Here is a 20,028-nt window from a genome sequence, read left to right on the forward strand (position 1 = left end):
TACGTAGGGTAAACGGTTGGTCGCTGTCCATCGATGGCTGTCGTTGGATTTAATTTAGCGCAGCCGGCGGTCACCCCACCCTGGTTAATTTGGAAATAATTATTGCCCGCAACTCGCCAGATGTGCAAAAAATTTCGACGGAGAATGATATGTCCTAATGTCTTCTTGATGGCTCATCTTGGACAGAACAAATAAATATATATACTTTTTCTATCTACCGTACAAACATGAGCTTGTATAAGTGTTGTACTTATATACTGTATATTATATATTTATATTCCAGTGGGAGGCTCTTTTGCACCGGATGCCGGCTAGCTTATAGGTACCAGAACGGCGCCTATTTCTGCCTTGAAGCAGTCATGTGAAGGCATTACTGTGTTTCGGTCTGGCATTACTGGGAAAATGAGACTTGACATACTATGTCTCAAGGTGACGAGCGCAGTTGTAGTGCAGCTTAGAATTTTTGGGTTTTTCAATAATCTTGAGCGGCGCTGCATTGGGCGTATCGATCACCATCTGCTAAGCGTCCTGCTCGTCTCGTCCGTTATAGTCATAAAAAAATATCTTCTCATAAATATAAGTGTTGCTAAAAATCGCAGTATGGTAATTATCTATCGGTCCCAGAATCTAAAAATCTCCGTTGTCGTGTTTTTGCTGTGAAAAATTGAGTAGGCGTTTTTGTTATCTCTAGACACATTACAGTAATAGAATAATACATTAACTTCATACTAGTGCGCTTGAATCGACGCACGCACACATACACACGTTTTACACGACCTCTAAGCAATCTTGGGAAGGCAAACAAAAATTTGCAGTCCAGATGTAGGTATAAATTTTATTTAAAGTTACGCTACTATTCTTGTATTGTGCTATAGACTTACAGTATCATATATAAAGCGTGCGAGACAGAAGAACATCTCTAACGGAAAGACAGCAAGATAGAAAGAGAAAGCGAATCTATTGTGACTGTAACTGATTTTGTATGACAAGTCGTAAGCAGTCAGCCACGCTTGACATAAGCTCTTTAGTACTTGTATTTTGAATACTAAAGCACTGGCTAACGCACACATTGAAAAGTCAGTTTTTCCGCTAGTATATTCTAAATCTATGATTCTGACTCATAAATCAAAGTTTGAGTCTTTATGGATTTTTTCACGCACGTTCTCAGAAGTACAGATGTTATATCCTCTTACGTTTTATGCCAAAATCTTTAAGAGTTCCCTAGGGAGCGCGATTATCTAACATATAAAATTCTTGTGTCATGGTGTTAAACTTTGAACTCCTCCGAAACGGCTTGACCGATTCTCATGAAATTTTGAGTGCATATTGGGTAGGTCTGAGACTCGGACAGCATCTATTTTTCGTCCCCCTAAATGATAAGGGTCCACACGATTTTTTTTTAAATATTTTGACATTTTTTTTTAAATTTGTTTGATTATGAGTCAGCATTAAAAAATACATACAACTTCAAATTTTTACCCATTCAACAGTTACTTTTGTATCGCGATTTTAATATCGGCAATACGTTTGCTGGGCCAGCTAGTATAAATGTATATTTATACCTACTATATAATGACATACTTTTAACTGCTTCTCTACATTGTTGCGAGAAATCGGAGTGTTTGTCCAGTTGTTCGACTTTAACTCTTGAATCACTGAGTTTAACCAAGTCATATATTCAATGCGAAATAACGCACTCGAAGTTTTAGATTATATTTAATCATAATTCGGCTTAAATAGATTAAATTAAATTAAATTAATTTATTAAATTAAATTCGTAGAGAAGTCGCTTCATTGTGTGTCTTCTACCGCATTTATCACGGGGAGTGTTCCGAAGAGCTGTTTAACCTGATTCCTGCCGCCGAATTCCATCTTCGCACGACACGCCACAAGTTAGGATATCATCCCCACCATCTGGTTGTGTGGCGGTCCTCCACAGTGCGGTTTTCAAGGAGCTTTCTTCCACGTACTACAAAGCTATGGAATGAACTTCCTTGTGCGGTGTTTCCGGGACGATACGACATGGGTACCTTCAAAAAAAGCGCGTACACCTTCCTTAAAGGCCGGCAACGCTCCTGTGATTCCTCTGGTGTTGCAAGAGATTGTGGGCGGCAATCACTTAACAACAGGTGACTCGTACGCTCGTTTGTCCGCCTATTCCATAAAAAAAATATAATACTCATTTGAGACTCTAAATACAGATATTTATATATTTTGAGTTCTTTCTGACAGCATTAAAATTGTTTTAATCAAATGATAATTAGCTGTTCAATATTTTTACTCGATTCTAGAGCAAAAACACACAAAGAACAATATTTTCCAATACAGTACTATAAAACAGTGCAGTTTTCAATTACCATAACCATTGGGAAAGTATCCTCAAACTTTTCCCGGCGCATCTGTGCTTTTATATCCGCTGTGAGATGAAACAATATTACGTACTTAGATATATCTATATTATACATAATGAATGAACAGTTTCTAAGCTCCGTCATGGATAAAATATTATGTAATTAACATCGCCGTTGTTCTTTTTCACTACAAGAGGAATGATAATATTCTCAGTTGGTTAATAGTTCGACCGACAGATTGCAGTTGTAGCAGTAAAGTCCTCGAATGGCGACCACATACCGGAAGACACAGTATTGGTAGGGCTGCACAAGATGGACCGATGATCTGGTCAAGTTCGTCGGAATACGTTGGATGAGGGCAGCGCAGGACCCATCATCGTAGAGATCTTTGGGGCAGGGGCATGCTATCATATAGGCAATTAGGCAATGACTACCTCATTAAAAACCTAAATAAATATAGCACTAATGTTAAAGTAAATTTCCTACCTGCGGTAGGCAGTCTACAGATTGCATTTTTTTTATGATAATAAGGGACGTTGAGCTGACGGTAATTGATACGCCATGCCCATTACAATGCAGTGCCGCTCAGGATTCTCAAAAAACCCAAAAATTCTGAGCGGCACTACAATTGCGCTCGTCACCTTGAGACATAAGATGTTAAGCCTCATTTGCCCAGTAATTTCACTAGCTACGGCGCCCTTCAGACCGAAACACAGTAATGCTTACACATTACTGCTTCACGGCAGAAATAGGCGCCGTTGTGGTACCCATAATCTAGCCGGCTTCCTGTGCAAAGGAGCCTCCCACTGGTAAATATATACGAAGCAAGCAGCGTTTCATACAACTTATGTCATACCGGCTGAGTACAGCGGAAACTACGACTAGTTAGATGTACAGTGGCACTCCAAGAAGACCAAGAGGAAGGAGCCCCATGCGATGGACCGATCAGATTCGCACTGCCCTTGAAACCACTGTCCACGACGCTTTACACTCTGCTTCCGACAGGGGCAGATGGCGGCAAATAATACGCAAAAAAGTACTCTGTCGAGATGATCACGACCCTCAGCACTGAGGAAACCGACGCGAGGAGGAGGAGATGTACAGTGCCTACCTTGCTAGAAAACCAATGCAGGCCCCTGTTTGGGGGAGGCCTTTGTCCAGCAGTAAACGTCTTCCAGCTGAAATGATGATTCTCAGTGGTAGTAACTATACTTTTGTTTCTTCGATTCTACTCCAGTAACAAAATTTTAAAAGCCACTTTGTATTATTATTCCTCTTGAATTTATGGGTTTTTCAACAACCTCCCAAATGGCATCTGTATTATGCAGGGCGCATGAATTACCTAGTCGCAAGTCGGTCGCGTGAGACCATTCGTAGAACATTCGAAAGGTCCGGAGCACCCGCAACCGGCGAGCATGTATAAAAAGAGTAATGAATGTAGAGGAAGAGCGTGAGGTTTGTAAGGATAGAAGCAAGTGGCATTATATTCTATTGTCTCTTGCCTACTCCGATGGGAACAAGGCGTGTGTGTATGTATGTATGAATTACCTTCAGAACATCTTGCTGAGAATCGAGAGATCATCGAAATCTTACGAAACATATTTGCAAAATTATCAATCGCATCACTAAATTACTTACTTCAAATTAAGTTTGCGTTTGTACATCATTTTACTGCAGTGTGTCTCTGTTTATTTTAATAGTGTCGTGTTTTATGAGATAGCTCTATTGTTCACTTACAATGCCGATGTTCGGTGTGTTCACATCAAGCACAGGTTCATCGATTTCCGAGCGAACACGATATAAACAATGAGTTAGTAAAAGCCATACGGTATTGTGACATATACTCGTACATACGCGTGTATTCAGTGAGATTGACTCGTCGGGTATTGTTTGTGAAGTTCGCTCGCAATCACTCAAAAGTACCGTGTCAAATAGGGATGCGATCTCGAATACGTTGTCGATAATATCATACGATAATTAAAATAAGAATGTACATATTATATTTGTATTGATTTAACAATAGAATTATTACTTATTTACTTATGAGAGTAAAATATAAATATACGTCTAACTTATTAAAACATGATAAAAAAGAAATCATACATTGTAATATATTATCTTTAAGGCGACGTCACCAAATGGCCCAACCGAAGAACAGCGCTGGTTTTCAAACCAGCTAACATGCTAAGTTTTGACCACTTTGTGACATATAGAAAATAATATTCCTCAATTTTGTTTACGTTTATTTTTGTAATTTTTAAGTCTTTTGTATTTAGATGTACCTACTGCACTATGACGTCACAAATCACATCCGAGCCAGTAATATTTTCACAAATGACATTCCGTCTAACTTGAGCACAAATTATTGGACTGTGATATTACAACAGTTTGAATTTAATAATTGGTAATGTTGTGACCAAAACCTTAAACCTATAAAACATTACAAAAAAAAATATCCATGTCTAACAAACCTTTAAAGTTTAAGAGATCTTTAAAAAATAAATATTATATCCAACTCACAACTACAGCACAATATTACATCCAACAACCTGGATTAAACTGTTATGTTCATATATCGATATTGCTCTCAACATTACTCTAGCTGAACTAGGGTTGGCTGAAATGGGGTGGTTTTAAGAACTAAAAGCGCATTGCCAAGCTAGACAAGTTGCCAAACCACAAAAGGCCTCCTTTACAATGTCTATGAGCACAATAGTTATACGTACTGGAGGCCTTGGATCCATCATGAAAAGTAATATTACAAAAGGCTTTTCACATCTGAGCAGACACAGAGAAGCAAATCAATAAAATATTTCATTAAGCCCCTTGAAAGAAATTTCATTAAGAGTTCTTGGCGTTGTTCTTAATCAAAAACTGTAGAATTTTTCGTGATAAAAGGAAATACAGATTAAACAGTAAATATAAAGCATTTACTGGACGTCCGTCAAATACGTCACCAGTAAAATTCCTACAACTAGGCTCATTGAACAAGGAGGTGATAGGACTTCATGATGAAATGATAATCAAAGACTGCAATGATAATCTTAATAAATCATAGAACGAAGAAATCAATAAATCATAAGCGTCAAATTGATTTTATCGCGCTACACAATCTTTTCAAAATGGCGCCAACTTATAGAATTAAATGACGGATGATTTGAATATAACAACGGGTTACCAAAGAGTTCTAAATTCGAAATTTAAATTAATTTTTATATGGATTTGTTTCTAATCTTTATGGTACTATAAAATATGTAACATTGAATACATACTAAATGTTATACACATATTATGATATTTAGTTAAATCATATTACGATTTATATAAGCAAACCCTTATTTGCTAAATGCGGCCAAGTGCGAGTCGGAATTGCACATGAAGGGTTCCGTAGCACCAAGGAACATTATATTAAAGTTTTATAGAAATGCAAATGTCATTAAATTATTTAAATGGAAAAGACAAAAAATTTTTGCTCAAAATCATACAACGCAAATGAGCTCCCATCATTTACACGTATTATAAAAATCTACTACTAGATCTCGTTCAAACCAACTTTCGGTGGAACTTTACATGGTAATGTACATCATACCTCATCGTACATCTTAGTTTTATCATTCTCTTAAATGGGGAGGGCGGCACAAATAAAATACTTTGGAAGTGTCTCAGTCAAACTACTCAGTTTAGAAAAAAATAAATTAGAAACCTCAATATCATTTCTGAAGATGAACCTATCCATAGATACCCCCAAGTATGGGTTTAGACATACACGGACAGACAGCTGGACTTGACGAATCCATTAGGTCCGTTTTTTGCCATTTGGCTACGGAACCCTAAGAAGCGTGTTAATCTTTTCCTCTGCCTGTAAACCCATAAAAGCACTCAAGCTGACATCGCGTTTACTACGACTTTTAATTTATCTTTCCCGCGCCGCTTTTTTGAAACTTTCATATCCAAGGGGTGTGGAGGGGCCTCAGTGAGTGTCTTTTGGGAAATTTACGTTAAAGTTTCGTCTTAAATATTTTAATAAAGTCGTATTACGCAGTAAAAAACATTTTGCACTCCCGTTTTTTATTTTAAACACCCCTCGAATTATTTCACCGCAATTTTCGAGAACATTCGACGCTCTAGTTTCTATTGAGGAAGCGGGGAGAATTTTATTCTTCATAAAACTTAGCTCCAACCTCGGATTTCTGTTATAGTTATAACATTTTTTGTATCGAACTACAAACTTTAACGATCTCATGTCAAAAGTATCATTATAGCGCAGAGCTGCAGTGAACTAAACAATGGTGTTTATAGCAATCATTACAAAGAAATTCTAAAATCTAATATATAGAATTCTCTTGTCCCGGTTTTGTAGAGGCCAACATCTATTTTTCACACCCCTAAATATATATTTTTTTATTGTTTGTAAAATAGATACAATTTTCTATTTTCACCCTTCTACGATCTATAACTATTTTTATATTATTCTGTTCCATCTACAAATCCGCTATAGGGTAGCAAGATGGCAATCGAAAACAATATATATATATGATATATTTGGTAGGTCTGAGAATCGGTTGCATCTATTTTATATACCACAATTTTTTTTTATTACTTTATATGGAAATTTTTGTTCCTGGGTCAGCTAGTAATCTATAAAACCATTGTTATTTATTCAATATATCAGAAGTTTTAACGTAACAAGACTTACAAGCGGCGACACATAAGTAGGCACAATTATTTCGAACGATTATTTTACGTCACAACCTTGCGATATACTTACACACTAGTATAGAATTTTTGACTCGAACCCACGACCTTTCGCCTTCCAATCGCTCTTCCACTGAGCCAACCGTTAGAGTGACGTATCGTTGATAAAACTTGCATGTCTTGTTCAACTCTCAGGTTGTGGTTTCATCTACAGGATTTACTATACAATTGATAACCTGCTCAACCCCAATATTTGCATATTAGGAAATTGACTTGAGATGTCGCTCTTTCAAATCTAAACAATTTGTTATTTTTTTAAAGTGAAGTGATAAGCCTTATTTCTGGGATTAATTACACAAATTAAATTTGATCACAAAATTTATGAACGATTATGAATAAATAACTTAATTTAATTTAATTCGTGGTGTCCACCCTCTCATATTATATACTTTAATGATAATTCTCTTTGCATTATAGTCAAACTTTCTCTCAGTAAAGGTAAGGTACTGTCAAAAAGTATCACAATTAGGATGTGTATGAGTCATACGATGTGTACTCTCCTAACTGCTACTTTGTCATGTATTTTTAACCATCCCACAGGAAATCGTTAATTTTCCGGGATGAAAAGTTTCTAAAATATTGACCGTCACATAAGGGTGCATAAGTTATTGTGTGCTGAGCTGTATAAGTTGCTATAGGTAATAACTATGCCAGGGGAACTCTTTAATTTTCCGCAATAAAAAGTATCTAAGATGTTGACCGGGTATGTAAGGTACAATGATGCTAAATTTCAATAAAAATCAGTCCAACCGTTTCAGAGATTTACCCGTACAAACAGAGACACTAAAAATTTAAAAAAATCAGGATTTGTTCCCCCTGGGATGTAAGAAGGGAAATAGTCTCGGAACATTTTTCTTCTTTGTACAGAAATTCGATCTCTACAGTTTTATTATAAGTATAGATAATATAATTTCTTCACAAGTTGACACTGCATTGTGCAATTTACTTGCATTTGTGGTACCATATAGACAAATGTACAGACCAGAGATGGACTGCGATACTAACATCTTGGAGCGGCCCAGCGGGCAAGAGAGAGCCGAGGGAGACCACTAACCAGATGGGAAGACGACCTCAGACGGACAGCTGGCCCTAACTGGATAGACGTGGCACAGGATAGAGACTCGTGGGCATCTTTGGATGAGGCCTTTACCAATCCAGGTTTCTTGCTAACAAATTTAGTTATAATTATTAATTTACTTACAATATTTAAAAAAACTTTGTAAAAGCAAGAAATAAGTGGCTTATTTATTTATTTATAGACAAATGATTCAACAATAATCCGACCCGAAACCTTTTATCTCGAGTAAACATTACACATAAAATAAACAGAAAAATAAAGTGCCTATTAAATCGTTAAATATATGATAGACACCAGTAAAAAATAAAGAATATATGAATACACAAACGAATGTGTTGGATTTAGTTTACATTCACAATATCAGCTGTATTATGTAAATAACATAGCGGACGCATAATGCGATGGGGTTGGGTATATTTGCGTAGATTTTATGTGAAAATCTGCGTACTGGGTGTATTTTATGATCACGAGGTGTAAATGTATATATGCAGAAATGAGAAGTATTGGTTTTTGTGTCCCCTTTTGTGTTCTGTTCTCAAACGCATACATTACCGACGCGAGGTTGTTTAGCTAGCAAGCTAGACTAGTGAGACATTTAGTTTCTGCGGCCAAGGAGAAATATGTAAACTCTATGTGAACTCTATATAACAGAATGTTAACATTATCGTTGACAACACAGTCAATACGATGATAATTCTGAAGTTTTCCTAATGACAAGCTGCCTTGTAAATAAACGCGGGAAACGTTATACGTCCGAACAAACTATTCGTATGCAACATGTCTATTTGTAAACATTTTAAATATTCTTGGTTTATGCTTAGTTATAACTTTATGCCAATTTTATTTGTGAGGCCGTAATTGTTTTATTAAAACCTAAGCGCAATGAAAAGTTACTCTAAGTTTAAAATTACTTCTCCCTGTCATGTAATTCTGTAGTGACAAAGGTAAAATAAAGGATTGCAAGATGGCAATCGAATACAATAATAATTATAGTACGATAAATTTTATGTAACATATAGTGAGTAGTAGTGAGAATCGGTCGTCATCTATTTTTTATACCCCAAAAAGATTAATTATTGATTTTTCGTTATTACTTTATATGGCAATACAACGTTTGCTGGGTCAGCGGGTAATATTAAAATATACCTTCAATTAAACTCCAAATTTAAATTTAAACCTTAGTGCATCGCATCGCCATAGATGCGTAGCTATATATAGTATATCTGCAATACCCAGGTACGTCTCTCAAGGATGTTCCTTGTTGTCTATTTGATACAATTCCATTTCATAAGATTTCATGTCGATATAGTATGGGTAGGTATAGAAACCCGGAGATTATTAAAGGTAGAAACGAAATAAGAAAAACAAATAAAACGTAATTAACCAAAAAACAACCTAATACTATTATTACTAATAATGGAATGCTATTAGGTAAAGTCATATTTGGTCCCTGATAGCACTAACCAAAAGCTTAAAGAGGTTAAATATGAAACGACTTAAAAAACTGCTCCGTTTTTAAGTTTTTTAAAAACAAATACACATGGAGCCTACATATTCAATTCGGTTGCATAATATGTATCTACAGACCTTCTAGTCAATCACATTCTATTGTTTTTTACCTCCATCCCCGCAGCCTCGGCGAGGTGCGTCGACTATCGCTCCGTGTATCCGGAACGTCGCGTGATTTGTGACGCATGGCGCTTTCATTTAAGTGATTCATGCGTATTATCAATACAATTGTCCATTTATCCATATCACTGGCTCGGAACACGGCTGATCTTGTTTACTCCACATACCTACATGGAAGTTTAATTACTAAACTAAACAAAAACAAATTATTTCGTTTAGTTCGCAGTATAATGAATATTGTTCTACGGACTAATAAAAAGGAGTTTAATAGAAGTAGACAAACGAAATTATACATTTTTGCAGTTTTTTTTCTATTCTTCTTAATTACCTCATGTTTTATTATAAACTTTCCTGTATAAAGTAAATCTTTTATATATACAAATTACGTGACACGTTCTTTGCCCGCGATAGACTCCAAAACTAATGAACGGATTTTAATGGGGATTACTTCATGGTGTGCAGTTTGGTACAAACCGAGAGATAGGATAGTTTTTTGATTTGGGACCCATAATTATTTTTATTTTCAATATTTTTTTTGTATTGACATATTTGCTATGAGAGTATTTAGTAACGCACGGTTTGACAGTTCCGCTATAGAACGATTTCATCATAACAACAGGGAGCATTTTTTACGAAATAACTCTTGATGTTTTGAAATATTATTGGCAAATTCCTATAAAACAGTATTTTTTTTTTTGTTTATCTACAGAATAACGTCTGTCGAGTCAGCTAGTTTAATATAAAATTGCTTGTGTTTCCTTTAGCTTAAAATGTTTGCACTACGTTAAAATAGTACGCCATAGTTTATTAGTAAAGTTCATGAAGGGGTATAATCCGGGACTGTGTAAAATATGCTTATTAATGTTAATTAAGCTCTAACATTTCATCTACAATAAGCACACTTACGCTTAAATAACTGATATAAAATTGTTGTTTCTATTGTACTACTTAAAAATTACATTACATTAAAATAGTACATTACAAAATTTTGTGTAATTCAGGGTGGGTTACCGAAGCCAATTAATGTTAATTAATTAAGCTCTATCATTTAATCTAGTACAAGCAAAATAACGCTTTAATACCTGATACAAAATTACTATAATTTCGTATCAATTAATTCCCTTATTCATAATGGTCCGCTAACTTTAAACAGCTGCTTAGGAGTGTTTTTTCTCATTCTGACTAAGGTCAATAGAAGAAGACAGAGTGAGAATTAGCAATGATTTAAGTTAGCAGACTATTATGAAGAATGGGGTAAATGTTTGCAATTCAATAAAATAGCACCTTCTATTTCCATATGTTAAAACTAGGGCTGTCAATCGAACTCTAAAATAGGGGATTGCACTCTATATCATATAGGCGTACTCTATTATCTATACTAACACTAATAGATAATGCTAAATTAGTCTTTTTTACACAATGTTTACTATACTAGTGCCAGTCATGTAATATTATGCAAACCCATTATCATATCCAAAAAAGACAACTATTTACTTTTTTTTAAATAAAAATAAGGGACGAGACGGGCAGGACATTTAGCTGATGGTTATTGATACACCTGCTCATTACAATGCAGTGCCGCTCAGCATTCTTGACAAACCCAAAACTTCTGAGCGGCACTACAACTGCGCTCGTCACCTTGAGACAATAGATGTTAAGTCTCATTTGCTCAGTAATTTCACTAGCTACGGCGCCCTTCAGACCGAAACACTGCTTCAGGGCAGAAATAGGCGCCGTTGTGGTACCCATAATCAATGCCTCCCCACTGGTGAACTTAATTTTAATATGTTAACGAAAAGTACAAAAAAACATTTTTGTCAAAATATAAACTTGACCACCTGTATAGCCGAGTGGTTAGCGATCCTACCTACTAAGCTATAGGTCTCGGGTTCGAATCCCGGTAGGTGCAAGCATTTATATGATGAATATGGATGTTTGTTTCCGAGTCATGGATGTTAAAATGTATTTATGTATGTTTATATGAATTTATGTATGTTTAAGTAAGTATATTGTATTAAATATATCATTGTCTTGTAACCCATAACACAGGCTATATATGCTTAACTTCGGGCAAGATAATTTGTGTAAAAAGTGTGTCAGTAAAACAAATGATAGGTACTCTTTTTTGGAAGTCCGTAATAATCTTTTTTTACCTCCTTTGAAATCAGATACACTCTATTACTTCTAATAAAAGTTGGCAACCCTGGTTAAAACCTAGATGTGCATATTTTTTTATCTGGGATTGTCCGAACATCGGAGACAAATTGAAAGCAAAGGTAATAATTGAATTTCACCCGTGTGGCTTCGGGTAATCCTGGCGGTGGAAAACGGATTCGTTACAAGTTTCAACAATGTCGAGGTGTTCATGTTTTGATTTCAATCTAACATTCTATGAATAAAAGTTTATTGTATGACATGTAGCCGTTGTTAGTTTAGGTAAGAATAATAAGATAAATTGTGATATTGCTGCTATGGCACAGTGGGGGGCTCCTTTGCACAGGTGCCAGCTAGATTATGTGTACCACAACGGCGCCTATTTCTGCCGTAAAGCAGTAATGTTTAAGCATTACTGTGTTTCGGTCTGAAGGGCCGTAGCTAGTGAAATTACTGGGCAAAAGAGACTTAACATCTTATGTCTTAAGGTGACGAGCGCAATTGTAGTGCCGCTCAGAATTTTTTTGGGTTTTTCAATAGTTATAGGCAGCTCGTATCAATTACCATCAGCTGAACGTCCTGCTCGTCTCGTCCCTTACTGTCATAAAAAAAATGAATGAGCATATTTGATTTGAATTTGAATGAAACTTACTGTAAATTACAATATTAATAAAACTAGTTCGTAATATTCTAGTGATTGACACTCACTTGACAAAAATCTATAGTCCTTATAATATGACTAGCTTAGATTAAGAATTGGTCTCCGCTGCGATTCCAACTAGATACCGCAGATGTAGTCGCAAAGTGCGTCAACGAATACTACGTTCAAGTGGGCGTACTCGAGCCAGTCTCGAACAATGTGTGACGTTGACGTGCCACATGTTCTGTTAAACTTTTTGTTTGTTATATTGTTTATATTGTTTTACTTAATAATTGCATTACATTAAAATTGTACCTACATCACAAAATTTAGTTAAATTCATGTAGGTGGGTAATCCAGGGTGGGTGGGTCGAAGCCAATTAATTAATTAAGCTCTACCATATTTTAATATAGAACAAGCACAATAACGCTCAAATACCTGATATAAATAAAATAACTATAATTTCGTATCAATTAAATGTTTGAATTTCAATAAAATAGCACCTTCTATATCCATATGTTAAAACTAGGGCTGTCAATCGAACTCTAAAATAGGGGATTGTACTCTATATCATAAAGGCGTACTCTATTATCTATAACACTAATAGATAATACTAAAATAGTCTTTTTTACACAATGTTTACTATACTAGTGCCAGTCATGTAATATTATGCAAACCCATTATCATAACCAAAAAAGACAACCGTTTACTTTTTTTTTAATGAAAATAAGGGATGGGACGGGCAGGTAAAAGATGAACCAATCTGTTGACTATTTTTTGGTACGGTTGGTTGGTAGTCAATAACTCCTTGACATTGAAGTGAAAATGACATGCCACTAACCTGGATTTCTTGTCGTCGCATATTTCTGTCAACATGTCATCCAAATCTGTTGACAGTGTGTTCAGCAACTGAAAAAAAAAGACATTGGTTATTTGTTAGTCTTTAATATTAAACTTAGCTTAGCGCAACAATATGAAAAAATCGATTCACTCGATTGTATGAAACGTGCAGTCATTGATAGTTTGACTGATGACGCCTATAATCTTGAAAGAAACGGAGATAAGCGATATCCGTTTTACGGCCGTTTTCAATAAAGTAACTAGTTACGGATACCGTGCTGTCACCGCCGTTTAAAGACAAGATCTTATCTGTCCATAGTTATGTCCAATATAGTTATAGTCGAATGCTTTACGTCAACAGGTTATTGGAATGTAATTAAGCGTAAAAGGAAAGATTTGTCTACCTCTAGTAAGTTAAACTAAGGATAGATAGGTTATTGAAAATGGCCGTTAAGCAACTGTTCGCTTTCAAACTTAGCCGGATTTTGTGACATTCATAATGTTAACACGAGGAACAAACATAAACTTGTTATGCCTACTACTCGGTTGGGTCGAGTTAGTAAGTCTTTTGTTGGGCGATGTATATGCTTCTACAATATGATCCCAGAAAATGTACAAAACAAATGTGTTACGAAATTTAAAAGAATTGTTAAAAAACGTTTGTGTGGGAAAGGTTATTATAGCATAAACGATTTTCTTAATGACACCACGGACTGGGATTAAAGCGAACACCCTCAGGCTCTTAAATTATTAATGTTTATTGTACGATATTACATTGTAATCCATATTTTATATAAAAAAAAGCCCGCTGAGTTTCTTGCGCCCATTCTTCTCAGGTCTGAGGCAGTCTCTTTTGAATGGGTGGTAGATTTTGACGTTCAATAAGTGATTATAAATCCTATTTTGAATAAAAATATTTGAATTTGAATTTGAATATACTTCGTCGCCAATTACGATACTTTAATAACTGTTATTTAAAACTGATGTCTAATCACTGCACGTTTCATCCTAAACTAAATTTCAAATTTAATTAGGGAGTTCAATAAGGCTACTGGAAACCCAAGTGCTGGCAGCTATTTCGGTCAACGGATCAGCCTTGCTATCCAACGGGGTAATGCTGCCAGTATTCTTGGTGCGCTTCCACGTAATGATAGTTTTAATTTTATGTAGTCGTAGTATTGTAAATATAGTTATAAGATTTGTTTTGATTAAATGATGACCTTTATTAGGGAGTACCACTTCTTATTACGTAGTATTTAGATTCTCTTTGTTGAACTAGCCAAAAATATGATTATCTAGCTTATAATTTATTGATTGAATATAATATCTATGAAATTATCCTTAATCTATTGCCGAAGGTACTAACTAGAAAATAACATTCAAATTCAAATATTTTTATACAAAATAGGATTTCAAATCACTTATTGAACATCAAGATAAAAACATTTAACGTGCGTTTTATAAAACAGTACTGAATTCAAACTATGTGTTAAAACAAGGTGACAAAAAACAAAATAATATAACTTATTACAATTTTTTTAAGTATGTTGGGTTATTTAAAGAAATAAACATTTTTTGCTTTCGAGAGAGTTTCAAATAACAAATAAAAAGTGCGATTTCAAACACCAAGGATTTAAACAATTTGTTGTGCGTGAGAGTTGAACAAAGCATATAAGTTTTTATGACGATACGTCACTTGAACGGTTAGCTCAGTAAGTTAGAGCACCGGCACGGAACGCCGGAGGTCGTGGGTTCGAGTCCCATATCGTTCATAAAATTTTGTTCAAATTTTATTTGTGTATTATTCCAAGAAGTGAGGGTTATCACTTTAAAAACATAACAAATTGTTTAGATTTTCAATTTCCTAATATGCAAATATTGGGGTTGAGCAGGTTATCAACTGTAAACTAGATCCTGTAGAATGTAGATGAAGCCACAACCTGAGAGTTGAACAAAGCATACAAGATTTTATGACGATACGTCACTCGAACGGTTAGCTCAGTTGGTTAGAGCACCGGCACGGAACGCCAGAGGTCGTGGATTCGAGTCCCGCATCGTTCATAAAATTTTGTTGTTCAAATTTTATTTGTATACCAAGGATTATAAATTTATTAATATTTTTTTTCCGTTACATATTATTACCATGTAACAGAAAAAGAAATAATTGATAATTTGTATAAATTTTTTTTCGCGTTTTGGGTAATATATTGTAGGTGTATAAAAACAAACTTTTTATTCTATTTATTTATTTTTGATATACCAACTCCTCAATTAACTTCTATAAATTGTAATTCTTCGATAAACTGTTCTGTGTTTCCGACAATACTTTTAAAACGTTGCGATTTCGTAAAGTTAACTCTTAGCATAAGTTGTTATATTAGATGCGATGTGCTAAGCAATGTAAATGTATTGAATTACACAGACAATAGCTCAACAAATGTTGTTATTAATCCAAGGAGAACTGATCGATGTTCGATTTCTATTCACCCCTGGGCACATATGGGAAATCTACGGGAAATGAGTTAAGCCGAGCTCACCACAGCCTCAGGTTTGTCTATTTGATGTATACACACGGTTACAAAGAGTTACATCAGCTTCCAATTCAAGAGCATAGAGTTCACTTCATAGTAAGAGATGACGACCAGAGACCATGCAACTGCCAATTGCAATGCCAAAGAGCATAGAACTTACTTCATTTCATTCATTTTACGCCGAAGCTACTGAACCGATTTTGATGAAATTTGGTAGAGCTATAGACTAGAGCTTGGGGAGGGACATAGGCTACATTTTATACCGGAAAAATTTATGGTTCCCGCAGGATTTTTGAAAAACTGAAACTCACGTCAACGAGCTATAACTATACCAATAGTAGGTTTAGTTTGCCATGGCAATCTTCCTCGAAATAAGATTCATAAATTATGTTGGGAACGAGAGCGAAATCCAAAAATAGAACTGGAATAGGACATGAGATAATATTCAATTCCAAACTTGCTTATTATTTTTAAAAACTGTTTGTCTACGCGGACGAAGTTTAATTTATAATTTTAAGCTAATTTTCGCCTGATTTGGTTACAGCGTTATGTGGCCAAACTTATTGCGTACTGCTTATTAAAAATGTGAAAATCAATACCTTTAAGTATTGATTTTCACATTTTTAATGCCAACATTCAGAGGTGTATTTCAATTTCATTTATTGTCCCTGATAACGTGAGGGCGAATTTTCGAACGTTTAAGATTATCAGTTGAGTTTTTAAGCATAAAAGCCAAGCCGAGTACGACGCCGACCCAATAGGTGCGAGGCGTTCAGCGGACCGTCCGATTGTTCGGCCGTACCAAATCTGGTCACCTGCTTAGACTATTATAATAGTTAGGATTTTAGCCCAAATAGATCGAGAAATTGTCCCGTCAGTATTAACATATTAAAATTTCCTGTTATTCAGAAAACATTCAACATAAGTTTATAATATGTATGGAGAGTTAAATAAAAAAATTATTATATGGTAGATATTAACCCATTTGCGAACTCGTGTTTTAAACACCGCTGTGAAGGCTGTATCTATCTTGACCAAGTTGGGCAACCTGTTATAGACAGATGGTCCCATAAATACACACTTTCGGAATTCGCAAAACTGTGTTATTAGAATTAATTTTAAGATACATGCATCATGTTCGCTTAAATGGCACTACTTGTAGCTGCGTCGTGAAGCGAGTCTAAGCGATGGCTGGTACATGCATCATGCTCGTTAACGGGCGCTTTTGGTGCCTTTTCGGGTATTTTTTATTTTGATAGTAATAGAAAGATTTTTATACCATTTTAAGTTGTGTATTAGTTAAAATAATATATAATAGCTCGCATTCTACTGCACTCATGTTAAGTCTTTGTATTTCACTAACAATCTTTCGCATTACTTGTTGTTCTACATTTTATAAATAGATTTATTCGTTTCCAAATGAATGAATTTAAAAAATATTGTGCAAATACAACAAAAATACATGTGGTTCGTTTAGTTAGCGGAACAATAATAATAAATAAGATAATTTATATTTATACAGTTAATTCTTTATTACTATTTATGAAATAAATTACATTATTAAATCACGACTCATATAGTGGACTAGCTGACCCAGCAAACGTTGTTTTGCCATATAAAGTATAATTCACGCGATAGTTTTATAAGTAATAAAATATTGCCTTTATTATAGCCTGTACATCATTTTGTTCTATTGTCAATAGTTTTTGCAGCGCACGCAAAAATAGGTTTTCGATTTTACACCTTGTGTTACAAAATAGCAATTTTATTACGGATCCCTAATTTTGAAAAAAAAACATAGCCTATAGCCTTCCTCGATAAATGGACTACCCAACACTGAAAGAATCATTCAAATCGGACCAGTAGTACCAGAGATTAGCGCGTTCAAACAAACAAACAAACACTGCAGCTTTATAATATTATATTAAGTATAAGTATAGATTACTAACTAATTTGTTATGTGTATTACAGACATTGTAAAATAATCTATTTAATTGAAAAGAGTGGCAGTTGAGTTTCTTGTATGTTCTTCTCACGAGCTCAACTTTGTACGTACATGTGGTAAATTCAGTAATTTTAAAGAAATATTTGTAGTGACGATTCATAAGCGCATAATTTAAGCCTAATTTAAGTTAATTTGACATTGACTTTGACAATAATATTTTCCAGCAATAGTACATATCAGATATTATATTCTAACGGCCGCTCCCAATATACTTATCTACAGATAGAGATAAATTACTACCTTCTACTGTCAGTAATTAGCTGACAATAATCTGAAGCTGTCCCAATATACCCAATAAGTCATTCTTATGGCCTCGTATTGGGACGCGTGAATTGCAATTTTCATACAAACTTCTGTCGCTGGTAAGCTATATAAGCGTCTTCCTATTGACAGACAGCGTGAACAGTTATAGTGAGTTACCGTCGATAAGTTTATTGGGACAGATTGGTCAACGATAGTTACGATTTTTTATCTCAAGTAGGTAGGCCAAAACCGAAGATAGACTGAATATTGAGAGTGATAAGTCTACAGTTAAAGCTATTATTGACAATACAAAGGTGTTTATATGAAGCTTCCATTTCTTTAGGAACTGAAAAATACACTACGAGGGCAAAGGGCCAGTGGGAGGGTCCTTTGCGCAGGAAGCTGGCTAGATTATGGGTACCACAACGGCGCCTATTTCTGCCGTGAAGCAGTAATGTGCAAACATTACTGTGTTTCGGTTTAAAGGACGCCGTAGCTAGTGAAATTACTGCGCAAATGAAACTTAACATCTAATGTCTCAAGGTGACGAGCGCAATTATTGTAGTGCCGCTCAGAATTTTTGGGTTTTTCAAGAATCCTGAGCGGCACTGCATTGTAATGAGTACGGCGTATCAAATACCATCAGCTGAACGTCCTGCTCTTCTCGACCCTTATTTTGATAAAAAAAACATTTATTCAATAAAACCGCGGCAAGAGCCGTGTGTATACGAGTTAGTTATTTGCTTAGTTCGCAGACGGGTGTAAAAAGTTTCTCAAATAAAAAAAAATTCTCTCGTCAACCGCAACACTCGACACCCCACGTGTTATGCTGACTGCGAGGTTTACTGCCGCCTCCCTAACATCGGGTATAAAGTGACAAATTACCATAATTTCAGCGCTCATGTTAAATGTATCAACATTTACATACGTAATTGTGATTAGGGAAAGCTTTATATCTGTTTCGTTGGTTTAATGCAATGTTTTATAACATAAAACGAACAGACATGAACAAGTTCCCTATAACATTTAATTCGCTATAATTTTAAATTTACGTATATGTGCGTGGTCTCAAAGTATAAGCTATTTACTAAAGGTATATGAATGTCAGGGGCGTGCATATCATATAGGCAATTAGGCAGTGCCTATCTCGTTATGAACCTAAATGAATGTAGTGTTTAATAGCTTTTTTGTTACTGAAACTATTAGATGCTTGTGCGCGTGGTGGCATCTTGACACTCAATAACATCTTTCGAATGTTGTAACATACGCTTCGTGTTATTTTACAGTTAAATTAATAAAATACAAAATACTTACTAATGATATTATGTGATCCCAGTGTCTTTATTTATGTAGTAGGTATTATTTTCACAAAGTTTTACAACGCAACCTGCCATTTTTGTTTCAACTATTCAAGACTGGCTCGAGTACACCCATTTGGGCGTAGTATTAGTTGCCGCAGTTTGCGACTACGCCTGAGGTATCTAGTTGGACTGCAGCGGAGACCAATCCGTAATCTAAGACTTGCACATTACGAGTATTTGACAGTTGAGTATTTTTGTTGCATCACTTTACATATATTGTAACTGGAATGATTTAAAAAGATGCATCACTGTAAATGTTGATTAAAAAGAGTGGCAAGCAGTTTCTTGCCACTTCTTCTCATTAAAGCTCAACCCTTTCCGAAGTGGCAGTAAATATAAAAAGAAAAGAAAATTTTTAGCATTGATAAGAGCCATTTCCTTGACCTACATGAATCAAGAGATTTTAATTTGATTTGATTTACTGCTTGACTTTACTACTT

At 35.2% G+C, this 20,028-nt stretch overlaps 1 protein-coding gene across 1 annotated transcript in view; it reads right to left on the reverse strand.

Moving 5' to 3' along the window:
• Nucleotides 1–20,028, reverse strand: part of LOC126968051 (protein sprint) — a 331,292-nt gene that overhangs the window by 255,897 nt on the left and 55,367 nt on the right. The window contains exon 3 of the mRNA XM_050812833.1: nt 13,450–13,517. Within this exon, the coding sequence (XP_050668790.1) occupies nt 13,450–13,517 (68 nt within the window). The remainder of the gene's footprint in view (nt 1–13,449; nt 13,518–20,028) is intronic.

The sequence above is a fragment of the Leptidea sinapis genome, chromosome 14 (assembly GCF_905404315.1).
Source record: "Leptidea sinapis chromosome 14, ilLepSina1.1, whole genome shotgun sequence".
NCBI lineage: Eukaryota > Metazoa > Arthropoda > Insecta > Lepidoptera > Pieridae > Leptidea > Leptidea sinapis.